Source organism: Mobula birostris, chromosome X, assembly GCF_030028105.1.
Source record: "Mobula birostris isolate sMobBir1 chromosome X, sMobBir1.hap1, whole genome shotgun sequence".
NCBI lineage: Eukaryota > Metazoa > Chordata > Chondrichthyes > Myliobatiformes > Myliobatidae > Mobula > Mobula birostris.
Genome location: NC_092402.1, coordinates 70,622,896 through 70,640,888, shown reverse-complemented (window position 1 = coordinate 70,640,888; position 17,993 = coordinate 70,622,896). Strand labels below are relative to the sequence as shown.

The following is a 17,993-nucleotide window of genomic DNA, read 5'->3' as shown; positions in this document are numbered from 1 at the left end:
AACCTTTATCTACCTAAACTTGACCCTGAATCCACCTGTCCTGCTTCTCCCCCCCCCCCCCCCCCCAAAAGCCTGGATAAAACCCTGTGTTTGACTTTTCTTTCTGCCTTCCTTCATTTTTCATTGTGCAGCCCCCTCCCCCCCCTCCCCTGTAACAGAATGAACTGGGAGAGTGCTGGAGCAATGTAGGAGGCAGTGCTGGTAAAACCTCACTTCCAGGGGAATAGTAAAGGCCCCATGGGTAGAAAGCTCAACGAGTTAGTGCCAGCCCCTGCTAGAGCAATCCTATCAGTATCATTTCCTGACAGCCCTAACGTTGTTCTCTCTCTAGCCCCTGACCAATCCTCTTCTGATGGCCTAGATTAACTCTATTTTGCTCCCTCCTTTCAGGCAGCGAGTGTCCAATCATTGCTGCTCTATAAGATGACTTCTTCTTTGCATTCCCCACCTTATCCTTTGCTCTTCATTTAAAATCTGTGCTCTCTGCTAATGAGAACATTTCTGTGATTATCTGATCTAAACCAGTCATAATCTCCTCCCCTCTATCAAACCTCCTCTCAAGTTTTCTTTGCTTTAAGGAGAATAATCCCAGTTTCTTCAGCTTGAATTTGCAGTGGAAATCTTTAATGCACCTTCTCCAAGGTCCTTGTCCTTTCTCAAATGTGCTGATGAATTGGGCATGAAACTCCAAATGCAGTGACGGCAGTGTTGTGTAAAGGTTCAATATAACTTCTCTGCTTTTGTACTCTTCTTCTCTAGTCACACCTACAATCCCTGTGCTTTATTAGCTACCCTCTCAACATATGTACTGTAAACTGTACATTCCTGCACGTCTATAAACGCCGTACTATTTGATCTGCATTCTCTCACTCCATTCCTTTTGGAATAAGTGCAGCAGACTTTTCTATTGAATTTCACCTGCCACTTATCTGCTAGCATGAGCACGATTGGCTGAGTAGCCTTCTTCCAGACCATCTGTTTCTGAGAAGTGTAGGGGTCCTGGGCAGAGGCCAGAAGACAGCCTGCTTGTTCAATCCCCTCAGCTAGGAACACTGCATGATTCAGAGACATGTCACGGTGAAGGAAAGAAAATGATGAACGCCTTTTATGAAAGTAATAATCACTTTAAATGTTTGACTTTCAATTAATGAAGATATTGTTTCTGTCAGGTGGAAACGTGAGATCAGAATAAAGACTGTAGGAAATCGTCTGCATGGAGAAACCACCTATTATGCCCCCTGTGGAAAGAAATTGCGACAGTTCCCTGATGTTATAAAGGTAATTACCTTAAAAAAAAACCTACTGTATAATGCAATTAGCTATCTGCTGTTATAATATCTTAAATTGCCTTTGGGAGGTACCACTGTAAAGGCTTTTATTCCTGTAGATCTACCTCCCTTCTCCTGAGGACAGTGCCTTCTGATTAGAATGGGGTGCTGCCCCTTGGTAATTCTTGCCAGCGTCAATCCTGGGGCGAGGAGGGTGGTGGCTATTTGAAGATGGTAGGTTTTAGGGAGTGTGCCCAAGCTTGGATGCTACCTCACCCAATGACTCCAAACCTCCTGAGGTCACTGTTTGGTATTTGGAAGCAGGGACAAGGGAGGGATTTCCCTCCTCTGAGGCTTAGGAATCACATCACTTGGATTGTTGCACCAGCTTGGCTCTGGCAACTGGCTCAGTGTGGTGCTGGGTGTGCTGATGGTAGTAGTGAGAAGAGCATACGTTCTCAAAGCTGTGTTCTTGAGGCATCGTCTTTTGAAGATGCCTTCAATGGTGGGGAGGCTAGTTCCCGTGATGGAGCTGGCTGAGTTTACAACCCTCTGCAGCTTTTTCTGATCCTGTACGGTGGCCCCTCCACCTCAGACAGTGATGCAGCCAGTTAGAATGCTGTCCATGGTACATCTGTAGAAATTTGCTAGAGGTTTTGGTGACAGGTAAAATCTCAAACTCCAAATGCAATATAATCATTGACATGTCCTTTTTTGTAATTATATCGATACGTTGGGCCCGGGATAGATTCTCTGAGATGTTGACATCCAGGAACTTGAAATTGCTCACCTTTCCACCATTGACCTCGCAATGAGGACAGGTGTTTGTTCTCCTGAAAACCACAATCAGTTCCTTAGTCTTTCTGACGTTGAGTGCAAGGTTGTTGTTGACTTCAGTCACTTGTGCCCTTAACAAAATAGAGGGTGTGTAGCCCAGGACTGAAAAACTCTGATTTGGCCCTTGCCCTAAGCTAGCTGCATTCAGCTGAGGCCTCATGGACAGGCCTCCACACCGTCTATCTCCCAACCACCAAGCTCTGCCCTTGGTGTTGGCAAGAGGAAAATTGGCTTGGACACACAGACCGCAAGGTGTGGAGTGAGGAGAGCGCTGGACAGCTTTAATATCCCATTGTGCTTGGGTATAACACTGGCCACAGAGCTGCCAGAAAAATTGTTGGAAAATATATTTTTTTTAAACAAAAAAGAATCAGAATCCTTTATTATTGCCAAGTATGTGGACACATACAGGGAATTTGATGGCGGTTTCCCTGAGCTCTCGCTGTACAGAATCAAAAAGCAAACAATAGTACAAATAATCGTGAACTATATACAATGAGGTATACCTGTGTATGTACAGGTGGACTTGGTTTATAATAAGGCTGTTTCATTTCAGAGAATATCATTCTACAATAGGTCCGAAGGCCATTAGTTTTCACCCTTCTTTTGAATTCTTCCAATTTTTTTTTAGCTGGCAAACAGATACTGCTCTTTTTGTTGCAAAGTGTGCCAGTTTATGTTTATGAATGGGGGGGGGGTCACCTGTTCTAGGTCCCCCAGGTTCATTGGGCAAACTACAGCATACCGTTTCACCTTCAGTGGTGCAGCCGTTCTTGGCAGTGACTGTGAAGGTACCCTTGTATAATGGTGGTGACAAAGATCAGTGAGAATTTTCTAAGAGGCTGCCGTGTTTGGTGGCTGACAGTTGACCGAGATCTTTTTATAAGTTTGGCATCGTGTGGCTTTGAAGTCTTGGATTCCCTTCTTCCGTCATGTGCTTCACTAAGGGTGTTCAAACCCTATTAGTGATGGAAAAGTTTCCACTCATTTCAGTCAGGGAGGTCACATGGTCTTGTAATTTTAAATGTAATGAGGCAAGATATTTTAAACCTCTTGGGGTTTAAGCATTTTACAAAGTAGAAATTTTGTGCTTTTTCATGTGAAAATCCTATCAGCACTTGAGAGGAGTCTGATTAAGAGACACCTGTGACCTTAAGTCAACTCACACAAGCATTCGATTGGAAACTTATAAGAGGATCATATTTGTTTTTCAGTACCTGATCCGAAACGGGATAACAGAACTCAGTCGTGAACATTTCAGCTTCAGTCCTAGAATGAACGTTGGAGAATTTTTTGAAATGAAAGAATCTCCTGAGGTTTGTATCAGCTCTTGGTCCAGAACAGGAAGTATTGCCTCGAACCATCCCTAGTCAGCAGGGCTAAACACACTGTCTGGCATCGGTGCTAGAACACTGCCCCCGAAATCTGGCTCTACTGGTGTCCGTGGAATCAATTCTGGGAGCAGAGTACAAGCACTGTCACTACCATACCACAGCAATTTCTAGGCAAACAAATTTCACCTGTGTCACAGTGTCTGCTTCCAATTCTAACTAAAATTTGAGATTAGAACAATCTGCTGGGAAAAGAGCTTTCACACCACCATTGTCCCCCAGTGTTTTTGGTATGATCAGAGGAGGCTTCACTCAAGTTTCAGCCTGACAGACCCATGCGATTTTGCTTGGGCGACTTGGAAAACAGTGGGAGATAGTTACTGCTGGCTGCCTCTCTCTCCTTATGTCGAACTGTTCATCTTTCACCCGCAACTGTCAGGATTAAGAGAAAGGAATGTGTGAGCACTTGGGAGTGTACCCAGACCCTTCCCGTCTCTGCCTAGCCCATTGACATTACAAACCACTGCCATCTTTCACCTGTAGATCAAACCTTCAGCAAGTTGTATTTTATGCACAGACAAAAGTCTGCTTCCTCCCTCCATGTGTCCATGTGAATCAGCGATCTCTCTCTGATTTCTTCAGGGCAACCACTGGTATAAGCTCACAGCTGAAGAAGCCCCTCTGCGGATTCAAGCAATGATGAGCAGACGGGGACGGCCACCAAACTCCAGCAAGCAGCGGGTTCAGAAGCTATCCGTGCTCAACCAGGGTAAAGGAAAATCACGAAAGACCAGGACCGTGACCCTCCTTGACAGCAGTGATGCCAAACTCATGAAAAAGCTTGAACAGCAAGGTACAACCTGATTCTATCCAGTTTCTGAAAATAACAACACCCTTTGTGAGGTCCTCCTTCACACTTTTATTCACTGGCGTTCTTTGTAATTTCACTACTTTCCACACCATTCCCATTTTAATTCCCCATTTTTGTCCTTTCTGCTCATGAAGCTCCTTAACCCATGTTCTGGGCAGCTGCAGGGTCCTTGTGCCCTCCTGGTTGTTCTTTGTTTGTATGCTTACACTATGGATTTTATCTTCATCACACTACCACACCAATGCGCATCAAAGTAACTGGTGCACTGGGCATCCTGATTTCTTGCTTCTTGCTTGCACAAGGGTCGATACACACTCCTGTTGCTAGCAGGCTGAGGTTCAGTAGCACGAGAGGTTGTTTGCTGAACTATGGGGCTATGTCCTCTTCCTGGTGTCTCCGCTTCCCATTCCCCATTCAAGAGCACAGGGAAACATCTTATTCCCAAGTTTTTGCCACCTTGAGTAGAGCAACAGGCTGCACCACTTCACCTTGTCCTTCAGCAAACTGACTGGGAGACGATAACACTGCATGCTGGGTTATGTTGTACTTCAGGGCGCACACAGCACAGTACCACGGGAGTGCCACAGGGGGTCATGATTGAACCTGGGTCACTGAATCTCCACCACTGTGCCTCCTGATTATATCCTTGTACCAGATAATGGGGTGTGTCAAACATCTCTTCATCCACTTCACCCCTTTGAGTTCAGTGGAGCAATTGAAGAGAACGTGTCCTATTCATGTGTGATCTCGGATGCAGGTTTGACAGGGACACCTACAGGTACATGGCAAGATTTGAAGCTTTTAATTTACAAACTGCTCATTACTATTGGGGGGGGGGGAATGGTATGCAAGGATATTTTGGTGGCAAAAGAGTTTTTTTTTTGTTTTTTTTTGGCCCTTTCGTTGGAGAATTCCTCTAAAGATCCCACGTGACCCCCATCTGTTGATGGAAGTCCTGAGTATTTATGTCATCTTCAATCACAAATCCCTCTGTAAGCCACCACACTGGGAGTGCATGGCTGTCTGCCTCAATATTATCCCTAGTGATGCCAACTGATTCCTGTTTTCTGGTGTCCTGCTTGCTGGTCCATAAACTCCTGTGAAGTAGGGCTTTAACATGCCAGTCATAGGTCTGATTCTGGTTAATCCTCTTGGATTTCTGCTTATTTATGAGGCTAAAGGAATGACTGCAGAGAAGATCCCTCAGGACTTTCAATAATGGACCTTTCTACTGTCCATGCAGCATTTTACCCCATAAATAGATTATTCCATAATTAGGCTTATATGCTATGTTCTTGTTAAAACATTACTCACATTTTATTGCATTCATCTGCATTCTGATTTTTCATGATGTTAATAGGATGTTGCTGGAAGGAGAAACTATTGGACGTAGCATCTCCTCCCTTTGAGCTTATCTTTACAAGCTGGTCACAGGGAGACACTGTTCGAGGGCTGGCAGCAGGTTAAGTACGCACCCGAGCAATGAAGGCCAGCCTTTCCCCATTCCTGTACCCCATACAGACCTGTTGCAACTTGCCATTGGGAGCAGTTTGCCTGTCAGTTCGAGGGCATGTTACCCAATTTATATGGGTGGCTAATCCACACACCCCACTCGAACCCCCAACTCCACCATGCTAGAGCTGAATTTGCTAAACCAGCCATCCTATTTTATGGTTAGTTTGGTTGCATGATAATGGAAATTGATTGATTAATCCAGTTCTCTTTGTGATTTAACTTTTAGCTGTTCTGAATCCGAAAGAGACACAGATACTGAAAGCACTGATGAATAAATTGAAGCAAAAGGTATTTGAAACTGGAACCATCGTCAAAGCCTTATTAGTGTTTAGTCAGCAGGGGGATAGGAGGTGCAGGAGTCTGGTGGTAGTTTTAAGTGTAGCTCAACCAACTGGGAGTATGGGCCTTCTCCCATTTGAACAGCTGCTAAAAGCCCTGCATGAAATGTGTTTGTGTGGGTTTTCAATGCAGTTGCCTGGAGACCTGACGATGTTGGAAATGTAACTAATTTAATGGTAATGGACGGTAATAGGCTGAGTTTATAGGGAGGCTGCAAAGCCAACCTGTGTGGTGAGGTGAACTGCCAAACTGACATCAGAATATATCTACCCTTTACTGAGTCAGAGAAAACTCTTATTAGAATCGAACCTGTGTTGGCCAGGTCCTGACACGGAGTTTAAAGTGGTAAAATTTAAATCTGTTGGTTTCCATTCCCCTTGAAAGCTTTGAAGGCGAACAGAATGAGGCTATTCAGCCCCATTGGCCCTGCTTAATTAGGCTGTGATTGGTCTATACCACTGATCACTCATGTCCCTTGCTGCCCCTAGCTGTGCAGGGAGACAATGCTGAGGCTTTATAAGGCACTAGCGCGGCCTCACCTTGAGAATTGTGAACAGTTCTAACAGCTCCTCATCTTAGCAGAGATGTGCTGGCATTTGAGAGTGTCCAGAGGAGTTTCACAAGGATGATTCCAGGAATGAAAGGGTTATCATACGAAGAACGTTTGATGGCTTTGGGTCTGTACTCGCTGGAATTTAGAAGGATGAGGGGGGATCTCACTGAAACCTTTCGAATGTTGAAAGGCCTGGACAGATGTGGAAAGGATGTTTCCCATGGTGGGGGAGTCTAGGACAAGAGGACACAGCCTCAGAATAGAGGGGCATCCATTCAAAACAGATGTGGAGAAATTACTTTAGCCCAAGGGTGGTGAATTTGTGGAATTTGTTGCCACATGCAGCTGTGGAGGTCAGGTCGTTGGGTGTATTTAAGGCAGAGACTGATAGGTTCTTGATTGGACATGGCATCAAAGGCTACAGGGAGAAAGGTGGGAACTGGGGTTGAGGAGGAGATAGAAAAAAAGGATCAGCCATGATTGAATGGCGGAGCAGACTCAATGGGCCAGATGGCCTAACTCTGCTCCTATGTCTCATGGTCTTGTGCCAGTAAATTGGCAAGTAGCATGGCAAGTGATATTGCACATTTGGTAAAAGGCTATCCAATTAAGCACACATGAGGAAGTGCAACTTTGCTATCTGATTCACTTAATAGTTCAGTTAGTAAGTGCAGCCTGCAGCAAAGCTCCAGAATTCTGGAGCTTCCAGGTCCTCTGCTGATCTCAAATGGGGTAACAACAGGAGGGCAGTACAGTTGGCTAATATTCTCCACGTGTGTGCAACATGAGCACCCTCAGCAAAGTGAAAAATCCTGCCAATTTTGCCTCTTTTCCAGCAGGGGCCAGGTAAGGTGCAGAAGGCAAAGAGGATGAAAGAGGAGAAGGTGATAAAAAGGCAGCAGAAGGTGAAGCAGCAGAGACTGCAGCTCCTGCATGAGATGAAGAAACCCACTGAGGATCTGTATCTGAGAGATCTCAAGGTAGGCATTCAAAGCAAAGAGGGATCACAAAGTAACTGTCAAAGGAAAGGTCCATGCTAGCAGTCTTAAAACACCATATATACAGTTTCCCCACAAAGGTCACGTTTCCAAAATGTGTCCCTCAGGTAGTCAGTGTCATGGAACCATTTCACCATATAGGGATCTGACACGTGCATAAAAAGGCAGAGGGTGAATCCTGGTGTATTGTCCATGAAATGTGTGAGGGGTTACCCAAGGCCTGCTCTTATGCTCACCTGGTTCCTTTAGTTTGATTAAAGACCATGGCATGAAATTGCTGCCATTCAGCTTGATCCAGGTGAGTATCACACCAGACAGTATAAGTGATGCCCAGTTGACAGTACTAACTTACAAGTTAGGAGGTTTGAACTCAAGTCCCACTTCAGAGATTTGAGCTCCAAGTTCTATTCCATGCAGTACTGAGGGAGTGTCACACTGTGGGAAGGGCGGTACCGAGGGGGCATCGCGCTGTGGGAAGGGCGGTACCGCGGGAGCGTCACACTGTGGGAGATTCAGGGGTGGAAGAATCATGTTGAAGGAAGATACCTGTTTAATTTTGCTCCAAGTAACTATTAGTATGGCAACAGGTGCTTAATGACTTTGCTACAGAGTGTGTGCAACTCCAGTAAAATAATCCTCACTCCTGGCATTTTTCTGTTTGCAGCCTCTGCCAGAGTTTAAGCGCATCGCAGGCCTGGTTCTTTCAGGCCGTGCCTTTTCGGACTGTCTCACGGTGTTTGAGTTTTTGCACACCTATGGCAAGGTGTTAGGCTTCAATGTTCTCAAAGACATGCCCACCCTGAAAACACTCCAGGAAGGCCTGCTGAATGTCGGAGATGCAGTGGGCATTATCCAGGACCTGCTTATTAAATTACTCCACATTGCAATAGTTAATCCAGGATTGCCTAATCAGTACCAGGTATGGAGCCTGAAGCACTGCTGAATGCCTTGCAATCTGTGCACCACAGTCACACAAGGGGAAGTATATTGGCACAGATAGAACATTAGTTGATGGACAGGAAAAATGGACTGATGGTTGTAGCTCAGAGGGCTTGAAATTCAAGGAGAAAGAGTTCAGTTCATAGACATGGGGCCCTATCACAAACAAGAGAAAATCTGCAGATGCTGGAAATCCAAGCAACGCACACAAAATGTTGGAGGAACTCAGCAGGCCAGACAATATCTATGGAAAAGAGTAAACAGTCGACGTTCCGGGCAGAGACCCTTCAACAGGGTTCTGATGCCTTGACCCAAAATGTCAACTGTTCACTCTTTTTCATAGATAACTGCCTGGCCTGCTGAGTTCCTCCAGCATTTTGTGTGTGTTGCTTGACTTGTGGCCCATCTGTTTTGTGTAGAGGAATCTCAGATAATGTATTTGGACAAGGAATGTACACTCACTATGAGGTGGGTGGATCATCTGAATAAGCAGAGAGACTTAGACATTCAGAGGCATCATTCTCTGACGGTGTGTGGGCAGGTACAGTCATTTTGTAGTTTAGAAAGGGAGGCATGAGAGTCAGTGATAAAAAAGAATAATGGGTCTGCAGAAGATGATGGTTAGGCCACAGCTGGAATGCTGTGTGCAGTTTTGGCCTTTTCTGGAAAGGGCTTGAGACATTGATTTTCACAGACGCAGAGAAGGCTAAGAGGGGATTTGGTGGAGTTTTTAAATGATGAAGGGTATTGAAAAGAAAAGGCAATGCTTATCCTTTCCGGGAATTTCCAGATCACAGCATCAAATCTCCTTGCCAGCTCTGTAATAGCCAGCCCCACAGTTCTCCCACTTTGCAAGCAAACTCTCTGTTCCTTTAACACTGGCCTTAAATGCAACACCCACCCCCTTTCCCTGCAATGCCACGCTTCCTCCCCTGGGTGTGCTTCAGTCCACTTCTCTTTAAAACCTACCTCTGATGAAACTGTTGATCCCTGCTCCCAGGTTAAGGAGTTTAAAAATACAGACATATGATGTAATGATGTGTGAGTGTCAAATATAAACCCCAAAAGCAGTCTGATTTGAATTGTCACATATGCCCCTGACATTTTCTGAATTGTCCTGTTACCAATAACACTTCCCCGAAGCACCTTGAGAAATTTTCATTTACAAGAGGTGTTCTTGCATGAGTCAGCGCTCACAAAGCCCCTCCAGAGGAAGGAGGCAATGGAATGGATTGGCACCTTTCATCAACTTCAACATTAGAAACATGAGAAGGGGCTGGAAGATTATGTTTCAGAGCAACAGCACCTCAGTGTGGGACTGTGAACATAGCAGCAGACGTGCTCAACTCTAACCAGCACGTTGGCTGTGAGGAGGTTAGAACCCCACAGGAAATAAATCTGCAGATGCTGGAAATCCTGAGAAGAGGGGGAGGAAGGAGCAACACACACAGGAAATGCTGGAGGAATGCAGCAGGTCAGGCAGCATCTGTGGAGGGGAATGAACAGTCCATATTATGGGCTGAGATCTTTCATTAGGACTGGAAAGAAGAGGGTAGAAGCCAGTTGGTGGGAGGGGAAGGAGTACAAGTTGGCAGATGATAGATGAGAGGGAAGGTGGGTGGGTGTAGGAGGGGGGATGAGGTAAGAAGCCGGGAGATAATAGGTGGAGGAGTTGAAGGACTGAAGAAGAAGGATTCTGATAGGAGAGGACAGTAGACTGTGGAAGAAAGGGAAGGAGGAAAGGAACCAGAGGGAGGTGATGGGTAGGTGAGGAGAAGAGAGTGGGTGTGAGTGTAAGCAGAATGTGAAATGGAAAAAGAGAAAAGGGGAGGGAGGAGAAATCACTGGAAGTTAGAGAAATCAATGTTCATGCCATCAGGTTGGAGGCTACTTAGCTGGAATATGAGGTTTTGCTCCTCCAGCCTGAGAGTGGCCTCATCATGGAGGCCATGGACCGACATGTCATAATATGGAACATAAACATTCCTTTGTCTCTGTCTTTACCCATAATGTATACTAAATACTACAATCTGTCGGAAGCAGACTTTATTCTGTGTATGGCCCAGTGCTAGTGTATGTGCAGTCCTGTATATAGCACTCTCCAAATGTTGTTATTCTCCATGTCACCCATTTTCCCTGCCTTTCATGCACCCCATGTGTTATCCCTCTGTGTAAACCCTTCATAGTAGAACCTTGTTACACTGTTGTGATGTTGGACTGGCAAATACCTTGATTTATAAATAAAGTATGTTACCTTCATCTGCTGTTTCTTTCTACGGCTCTATAGTTCACAGCAAATAATAACTAATCTATTTCTTTACTAGTCAGTTACACTTCTAAGGGAGCGAATCCGTGACATTCAAATCACCAGGAATAACGTGTCAGAAGTGCTGCGGATTTTCCTGGAAGCTTATGGTGTGGAAGCAGAGTTATGTAGAGGTCTGAAGAGCAAATCTTTCCAGGCGCACTCTTCTGAGAAAAAGGCTTCGGTGCTGGCCTTCCTGGTCAATGAGTTGTTGGAGAACAGCTTTGTCGTAAGGTAAGTGAGCTTCCCTTCTAGCAGCAAAACCAAAAGCCCAGCTGGTTAGCTGTATGGAGATGCAGCAGAGAAACAGGCCCTTCAGCCCACCAATTCTATGCCGACTATCAACCACCTATTTACATTTATCCGACGATAATCCCGTATTATTCTTTGCATATTCCATTGACTCTGATCTGCCACTCACCTACACATTAGTGGTAATTTGCAGTGGCCTGTCACCCTACCAGTTGCTTGATAGTTGTACACAGAAACAGGCCTTTTGGCCCATCTAGTCCATGCCGAAGTGCTATCCTGCCTTATCCCATCCCATCGATCTGCACCTAGACAATAGCCCTCCATATCCCTCCCATCCATGTACAGTGGTGCTAGGAAGTTTGTGAACCCTGTAGAGTTTTCTCTATTTCTATATAAATATGACCTAAAATGTGATCAGATCTTCACACAAGTCCTAAATCTAGATAGAAAGAAACCAATTAAATAAATAACAATAAAAACATTATACTTTTATTTATTAAGAAAAATGGTGCAATATTACATGTATTTGTTGAAAAAAGTATGTGACCCTCTGGGGTAATGCCTTCTACAAAAGCTATTTGGAGTCAGGTATTCCAATCAATGAGATGAGATTGGAGGTGTGGGTTGTAGAGGGCCTCTGCCTTATAAAAAGGCAGACAAAGTCAGATTACTGACAGAGCCTGCTCTTCTCAAGAAAGATCTGTTTATGTACACCATGCCTCGATCAAAACAACTTTCAGAGGATCTTAGAAGAAGAATTGTGAAGATGCATGAAGCTGGAAAAGGCTACAAAAGCGTTTCTAAAGACCTGAGTGTTCATCAGTCCACAGTAAGAGAAATTGTCTGCAAATGGAGGAAACTCAGTACTGTTGCTACTCTCCCTAGGAGTGGGCATCCTGCGAAGATCACACCAAGACCACAACATGTCATGCTAAAGGAGGTGAAAAAGAACCCAAGGGCAACAGCAGAAGACCTTCAGAAATCTCTAGAACTTGCTAAAGTCTTTGTTCATGTGTCCACTATAAGAAAAACACTGAACAAGAATGGTGTTCATGGAAGGACACCATGGAGGAAACAAATGTTCTCCCAAAAAAAATATGGCTGCATGTCTCAAGTTTGCAAAAGACCACCTGGATGTTCTACAACGCTTCTGGGACAACGTTCTGTGGACAGATGCGACAAAAGTTGAACTTTTTGGCAGAAATGTACGTTGCTATGTTTGGAGGAGAAGGGGCACTGCACACCAACGCCAAAACCTCATTCCAACTGTGAAGCATGGCGGAAGGAGCATTGTGGTTTGAGGCTGCTTTGCTGCCTCAGGGCCTGGACGGCTTGCAATCATTGAGGGAACAATGAATTCAAAATTGTATCGTACATTTTACAGTAGGACATCAGGGTAGTGGTCTGTTACCTGAAGCTGAATAGAAGTTAGATAATGCAACAAGACAATGATTCAAAAGGCAAGAGTAAATCAACACCAGAATGGTTTAAAGAGAAGAAAATTCACATTTTGGAATGGCCAAGTTAAAGTCCTGACCTTAATCCTTTAGGAATATTGTGGATGGACCTGAAGCAAGCAGTTCATGCAAGGAAGCCCACCAACATCCCAGAGTTGAAGCAGTTTTGTAAGGAGGAATGGCCTAAAATTCCTCCAAGCTAATGTGCAGGACTGATCAACAGTTACCGGAAACATTTGGTTGAAGTTATTGCTGTACAAGGGGGTCACACCAGTTACTGAAAGCAAAGGTTCACATAATTTTTTGAACAAATAAATGTAATATTGGATCATTGTTCTCAATAAATAAGTGAGCAAATAATAATGTTTTTTTGTGTTATTTATTTAATTGGGCTCTCTTTATCTAGTTTTGGGACTTGTGTGAAGATCTGATCACATTGTAGGTCATAGTTGAGCAGAAATAGTGAAAATTCTACAGGGTTCACAAACTTTCTAGCACCACTGTACTTATGCAAACTCCTCTGAAATGTTGCAATTGAACCCATATTTACCACTTCCACTGGCAGCTCGTGCCACACATGCTCCATCATCTGAGTGAAGTTCCTCTTAGATTCCCCTTAAATATTTCACCTTTCACCATTAACCTCTGACCTCTAGTTCCAGTCTCACCCAACCTCAGTGGGAAAAGCATGCTTGCATTTACCCAATCTATTGTATGTCTCTATCAGATCTCCCCTCATTTTCCTCTGTCTGAGAGATGGTGCAAAGATATTTGAGATGAAGAACTGATCTGAGCAGGAAATCAAAAGAGTTGATCTGTCTCTGGTGAGACAGGAAGGGCTGAGTTGGCATGAGCTACAGTCTTGGTTAGGGAGCAGCTTTGTCAAGTGCCTTGCCCTCTGAACCAGTGAATGGAATGATCAAACTGAAAGAAAATACATAATTAAGGGGAATTCAGAGACAACATGTATAACACACATTCAACGCAAAATGCTGGAGGAACTCAGCAGGCCAGGCAGCATCTATAGAAAAAAGGACAGTCGACATTTCAGGCCGAGAAGGGAGCACCAGAGGGAGGCAATGGGCAGGCAAGGAGATATGGTGAGAGAGGGAAAAGGGAATGGGGAATGGTGAAGGGGGGTGGGGCTACGACCCAATGTAGATTGGGAGACTACTTTGCTGAGCACCTACACTCCATTTGCCAGAAGAAGCAGGATCTCCCAGTGGCCGCACATTTTAATTCCACTTCCCATTCCCATTCCGATATGTCAATCCATGGCCTCCTCTGGTGCCGAGATGAGGCCACACTCAGGTTGGAGGAACAACAGGTAGCCTCCAACCTGATGGTGTGAATATAGATTCTTTGAACTTCTGGTAATGTGTTTCCCTCCCCCGGCCCTTCACCATTCCCCGTCCCCTTTCCCCACTCTCACCTTACCTACTTGCCTGCCCATCGCCTCCCTTGGGTGCTCCTCCCCCCCCCCACCTTTTCTTTCTTCCACAGCCTTCTGTCTTCTCCTTTTAGATTCCCCCACCCCCACCCCTGTATCTCTTTCACCAGTCAACTTCATATCTCTTTACTTCACCCCTCCCCCTTCCGGTTTCACCTGTCACCTTGTGTTTCTCCCTCTCCTCCCCCCATCTTTTAAATCTGCTCCTCAGCTTTTTATCTCTAGTCCTGCTGAAGGGTCTTGGCCTGAAACATCGACTGTACTCTTTTTCACAGATGCTGCCTGGCCTGCTGAGTTCCTCCAGCATTTTGTGTGTGTTGCTTAGATTTCATAAACCATAAGATATAGGAGCAGAAGCAGGCCATTCGGCCCATTGAGTTTGCTCTGCCATTCAATCATGAGCTGATCCAATTCTTCCAGTCATCCCCACTCCCCTGCCTTCTCCCCATACCCTTTGATACCCTGGCTAATCAAGAACCTATCTATCTGTACCTTTAAATGCACCCAATGACTTGGCCTCTACAGCTGCTCATGGCAACAAATTCCACCGATTTACCACCCTCTGACTAAAGTAATTTCTCCACATCTCTGTTCTAAATGGACATCCTTCAATCCTGAAGTCATGCCCTCTTGTCCTAGACTCCCCTACCATGGGAAATAACTTTGCCATATCTAGCATTTCCAGCATCTGCAGATTTTCTCTTGTTTGTGATTGGATTAACACACATTCAAATTGCTTTGCTATAAATCACGCCTCTCTGTTTTAACTTGCTGCAGGGAAATCGATAAAAACCTGTACCAAAGAGCCAACATTCGGAAAAACAAATGGATTGTGGATGGCAAACTCAGGAGGTAAGACCTCATTCTGAAGTAAAATAAATGTGACTTAAAGTAGGAGACACAAAATAGTGAGGACAAGTCTATAGTCCGTCTCTTTGTCTATGTGCATGTGACCACATTACATTGGCCTTGGCTGTGATGGCTTCCACATTCACCAGATGTGGATTATTTGGACCTGTGTCTGGCCTGAGGTTGCAGGATGTGAGATGAAAAAGTAGAAGGTGAGGGTTTTTTAGATTTCTCTGCATGCATCAGACTGAGTTGCCTTGCCGAGCTTGCTTAGCTCTGCTAAGTTGCTGAAAGTGGTAGGTTGTTAACAGGGCACAGACTGAAGTGAAGGCTTTTCTCTTTGGTCTGAGTTTCTCCTGGTGATTGGCAGGTTACAGAGAACTCTGGCAAAGAAGAAAGGATTTGAAAAGCTCAAAACCATCATGGAAGACAGGCGACGGAAACCAGAATTCAGTTTTGAAGTTGACTACAATGGCACATCTATGAGAAACGGCGATGAAGAGCGGGTGAAGGAAGGTACCAGAGGGAAATTTTCAGGGAAGAAGACGGAAGGAAATAAGATGGTAAATGATGTTTCAGGCTCTTCTACTCTCCTTTGTATAACTTCCCTTCTGTGTCACGTATACTCCAACAGAGGGGCACAGTGATGCAGCTGCCTCCCAGCTTCAGAGACCCCAGTTCAATCATCTGTGTGGAGTTTGCACATTCTCCCTTGAACATATGGGTTTCCCCAGGGTGCTCTGGTTTCTTCCCACATCCCAAAGATGTGCAAGTTGGTGGGTTAATTGTTCAGTGTAAATCGCCTGTCATGCAGTGGGAATGTGGGGGGAATAAATGGAATTGGTACAGGATGAGTAGAGTTGGCCGGGATGGACTCAGTGGGCCGAAGGGCCTGATTCCGTGTTGTATGTCTTCATGACTCTGACATATAACAGAACGTATAAAGTGTAATTGTCAGGACTTTTAGCTGGCATTGTGTAAGAGGGATAGCAGTGTTCCTGTCCTCATTAGTCCCTGCATCCTCTCCAACACATGTAATCCATTAACTGGAAGCAATATCCATTCTTGTTGAGTATTTAATGTAACACAATGTCCCCGTGGGACTTCACAGTAGCATTTGTCAAACAAAAAAGTTGGCGCCACACCATATAAAGAGCTGCCAGTGTAGATGACCTTCAGCTTGGTCAATGCAGTAGGTTTTAAGGGCCTTCTTAAAAGAGGAGGGAGAGGGAAAGGGAGAGATGAACAGGCACTGGCTCTGTCACGTCGTGACAGTTTGTTGGAGCCTCAGCTCTCACAGACTGGAAAATTGTTTATTAAAAGCCTTATTAACATTATTTTTTCCCACTAAACAGATTAAGTGTATTGGAGAGGACGCGGTGACTAATGTGCACTGGAACACCGATGCCTCCAGTTACTTGAAATTGGCAAACAGTCTTGACAACCATGTGTCACGTGGGCTGCTTATGATATTCATATTAAAATGGGTCAATTCATTTAATTAAATTGCAATATTTATGAAAATGTATTTCTGCGCTTCAAGATATAACAACATCAGGACTAGTAACGGTAAGTTACCTGTTTAGTGCACGAAGTCTTAGCATCACACACTCCCGGGATCAGGTATTAAGTGAAGCTCCCTCCACACCGTCCCATCACACACGCCCGGGGTCAGATACAGTGAATCTCACTCAATACGGTCCTATCACATACTCCTGGGGCCAGACACAGTGACAACCTCTGAACTATCCTATCACATTCTCCTGGGGTTAGACACAGATAAAACACTTTATACACCATCCCATCACACAGTCCTAGTGTCAAACACAGACTGATATCCTACTACAGTGGAGACACAAAAAACTGCAGATGCTGGGCTCTGGAGAAAAAACAAGGGATTACACATCCTTCCTGTCAGGATGCCATCCCCTCCATCCAGTTTCTCTGTCTCTGCCACAAATGCTGTGAAGATGAGGCCTCCATTCCAGGACATCTGAAATGTCATCCTTTCCAAGAAACATATCCTCCCTTCAACTGTGATTGAAGGAGCTCTCACTTGCTGCTCCTCTATTTCCTGCACATTCTGCTATTACCCCACTGCCTCTCCAGACAGCAAAGATAAGTTTCCTTGGTCCTTGCCTTTCAGCTGAGCATCTGCATGCAGCAACTCATCCTTCCTCACTTTTTCCAGCTGCAATGAGACCACACCACCAGCCTTTCCCTTTCTGCCTTCTGCTGGGATCACTCTCTCTGTGTGGTGCACTCATCCCTTCCTGCCCCCTGGCACTTTTCCCTGCAACCACAGGAGGTGCAACACTTGTTCTTACACCTCTTCGTTACCTCCACCTGGGGACCTGAAAGCCCTTCTAGGTGAGGCAAATATTCACATGCACCTCCTCCAGCTTCATCTACGGGTGCTCCCAATGTGACCTATATATCAATTTGTAGAGCATCTGCATTCTTTGCAAATGGCCATCCCAAGGTCCAAGTTCAGCTCGCCTCCCTATTCCCACACACACCCAGGACATGTTTTAGGTACTGCAAAACCCTGTCAACCTTGTTCCATCACAGATTCCCAGGGCAGGGACAGTAGAGATTCGACACAAAGTAAAGCCCCCACACTGAGTTCTACCGTACACTCCCAGGGCAGAGATAACACAGATTGGATGCAGAATAAAGCTCCTTCTGTACCTTCACATCAAATATTGCAAGTGCAGGTTAAGTATGGGACAAAGTGAAGCTCCCTCACACTGTAACATTGTACAATTACAAGGCAGGGACAGCACAGTTTCAATATGGTATAAAAACTCTACCTACGTTGTCAACACAAACTTTTAGGACATTCCTAGTTGGACCTATGCTATAATTTTCCCACTTGGACCGTTATCCTTTGTGCTTCATAAATTGCCTTTAGACCAAAAGAGTATAAGACATAAGAACAGAATTAGGGCATTCGGCCCATCAAGTCTGCTCCACAATTTGATCATGGCTGATTTATTTCCCCCCTCAAACCCATTCTCCTGCCTCCT

At 45.0% G+C, this 17,993-nt stretch overlaps 1 protein-coding gene across 5 annotated transcripts in view; it reads left to right on the top strand.

Annotated features, from left to right (window-relative positions):
- Positions 1-17,993, top strand: part of LOC140191890 (bromodomain adjacent to zinc finger domain protein 2A-like) — a 140,395-nt gene that overhangs the window by 77,875 nt on the left and 44,527 nt on the right. For all 5 annotated transcript variants that reach the window (XR_011883953.1, XM_072249715.1, XM_072249714.1 and 2 more), the window contains exons 7-15: positions 1,170-1,278; positions 3,320-3,421; positions 4,079-4,289; positions 6,049-6,110; positions 7,551-7,694; positions 8,377-8,631; positions 10,976-11,190; positions 14,893-14,967; positions 15,335-15,527. Coding sequence is in view for 4 of the 5 variants with exons in the window: in XM_072249715.1 (XP_072105816.1) it covers positions 1,170-1,278; positions 3,320-3,421; positions 4,079-4,289; positions 6,049-6,110; positions 7,551-7,694; positions 8,377-8,631; positions 10,976-11,190; positions 14,893-14,967; positions 15,335-15,527 (1,366 nt within the window). In the remaining variant the exon portion in view is untranslated. The remainder of the gene's footprint in view (positions 1-1,169; positions 1,279-3,319; positions 3,422-4,078; positions 4,290-6,048; positions 6,111-7,550; positions 7,695-8,376; positions 8,632-10,975; positions 11,191-14,892; positions 14,968-15,334; positions 15,528-17,993) is intronic.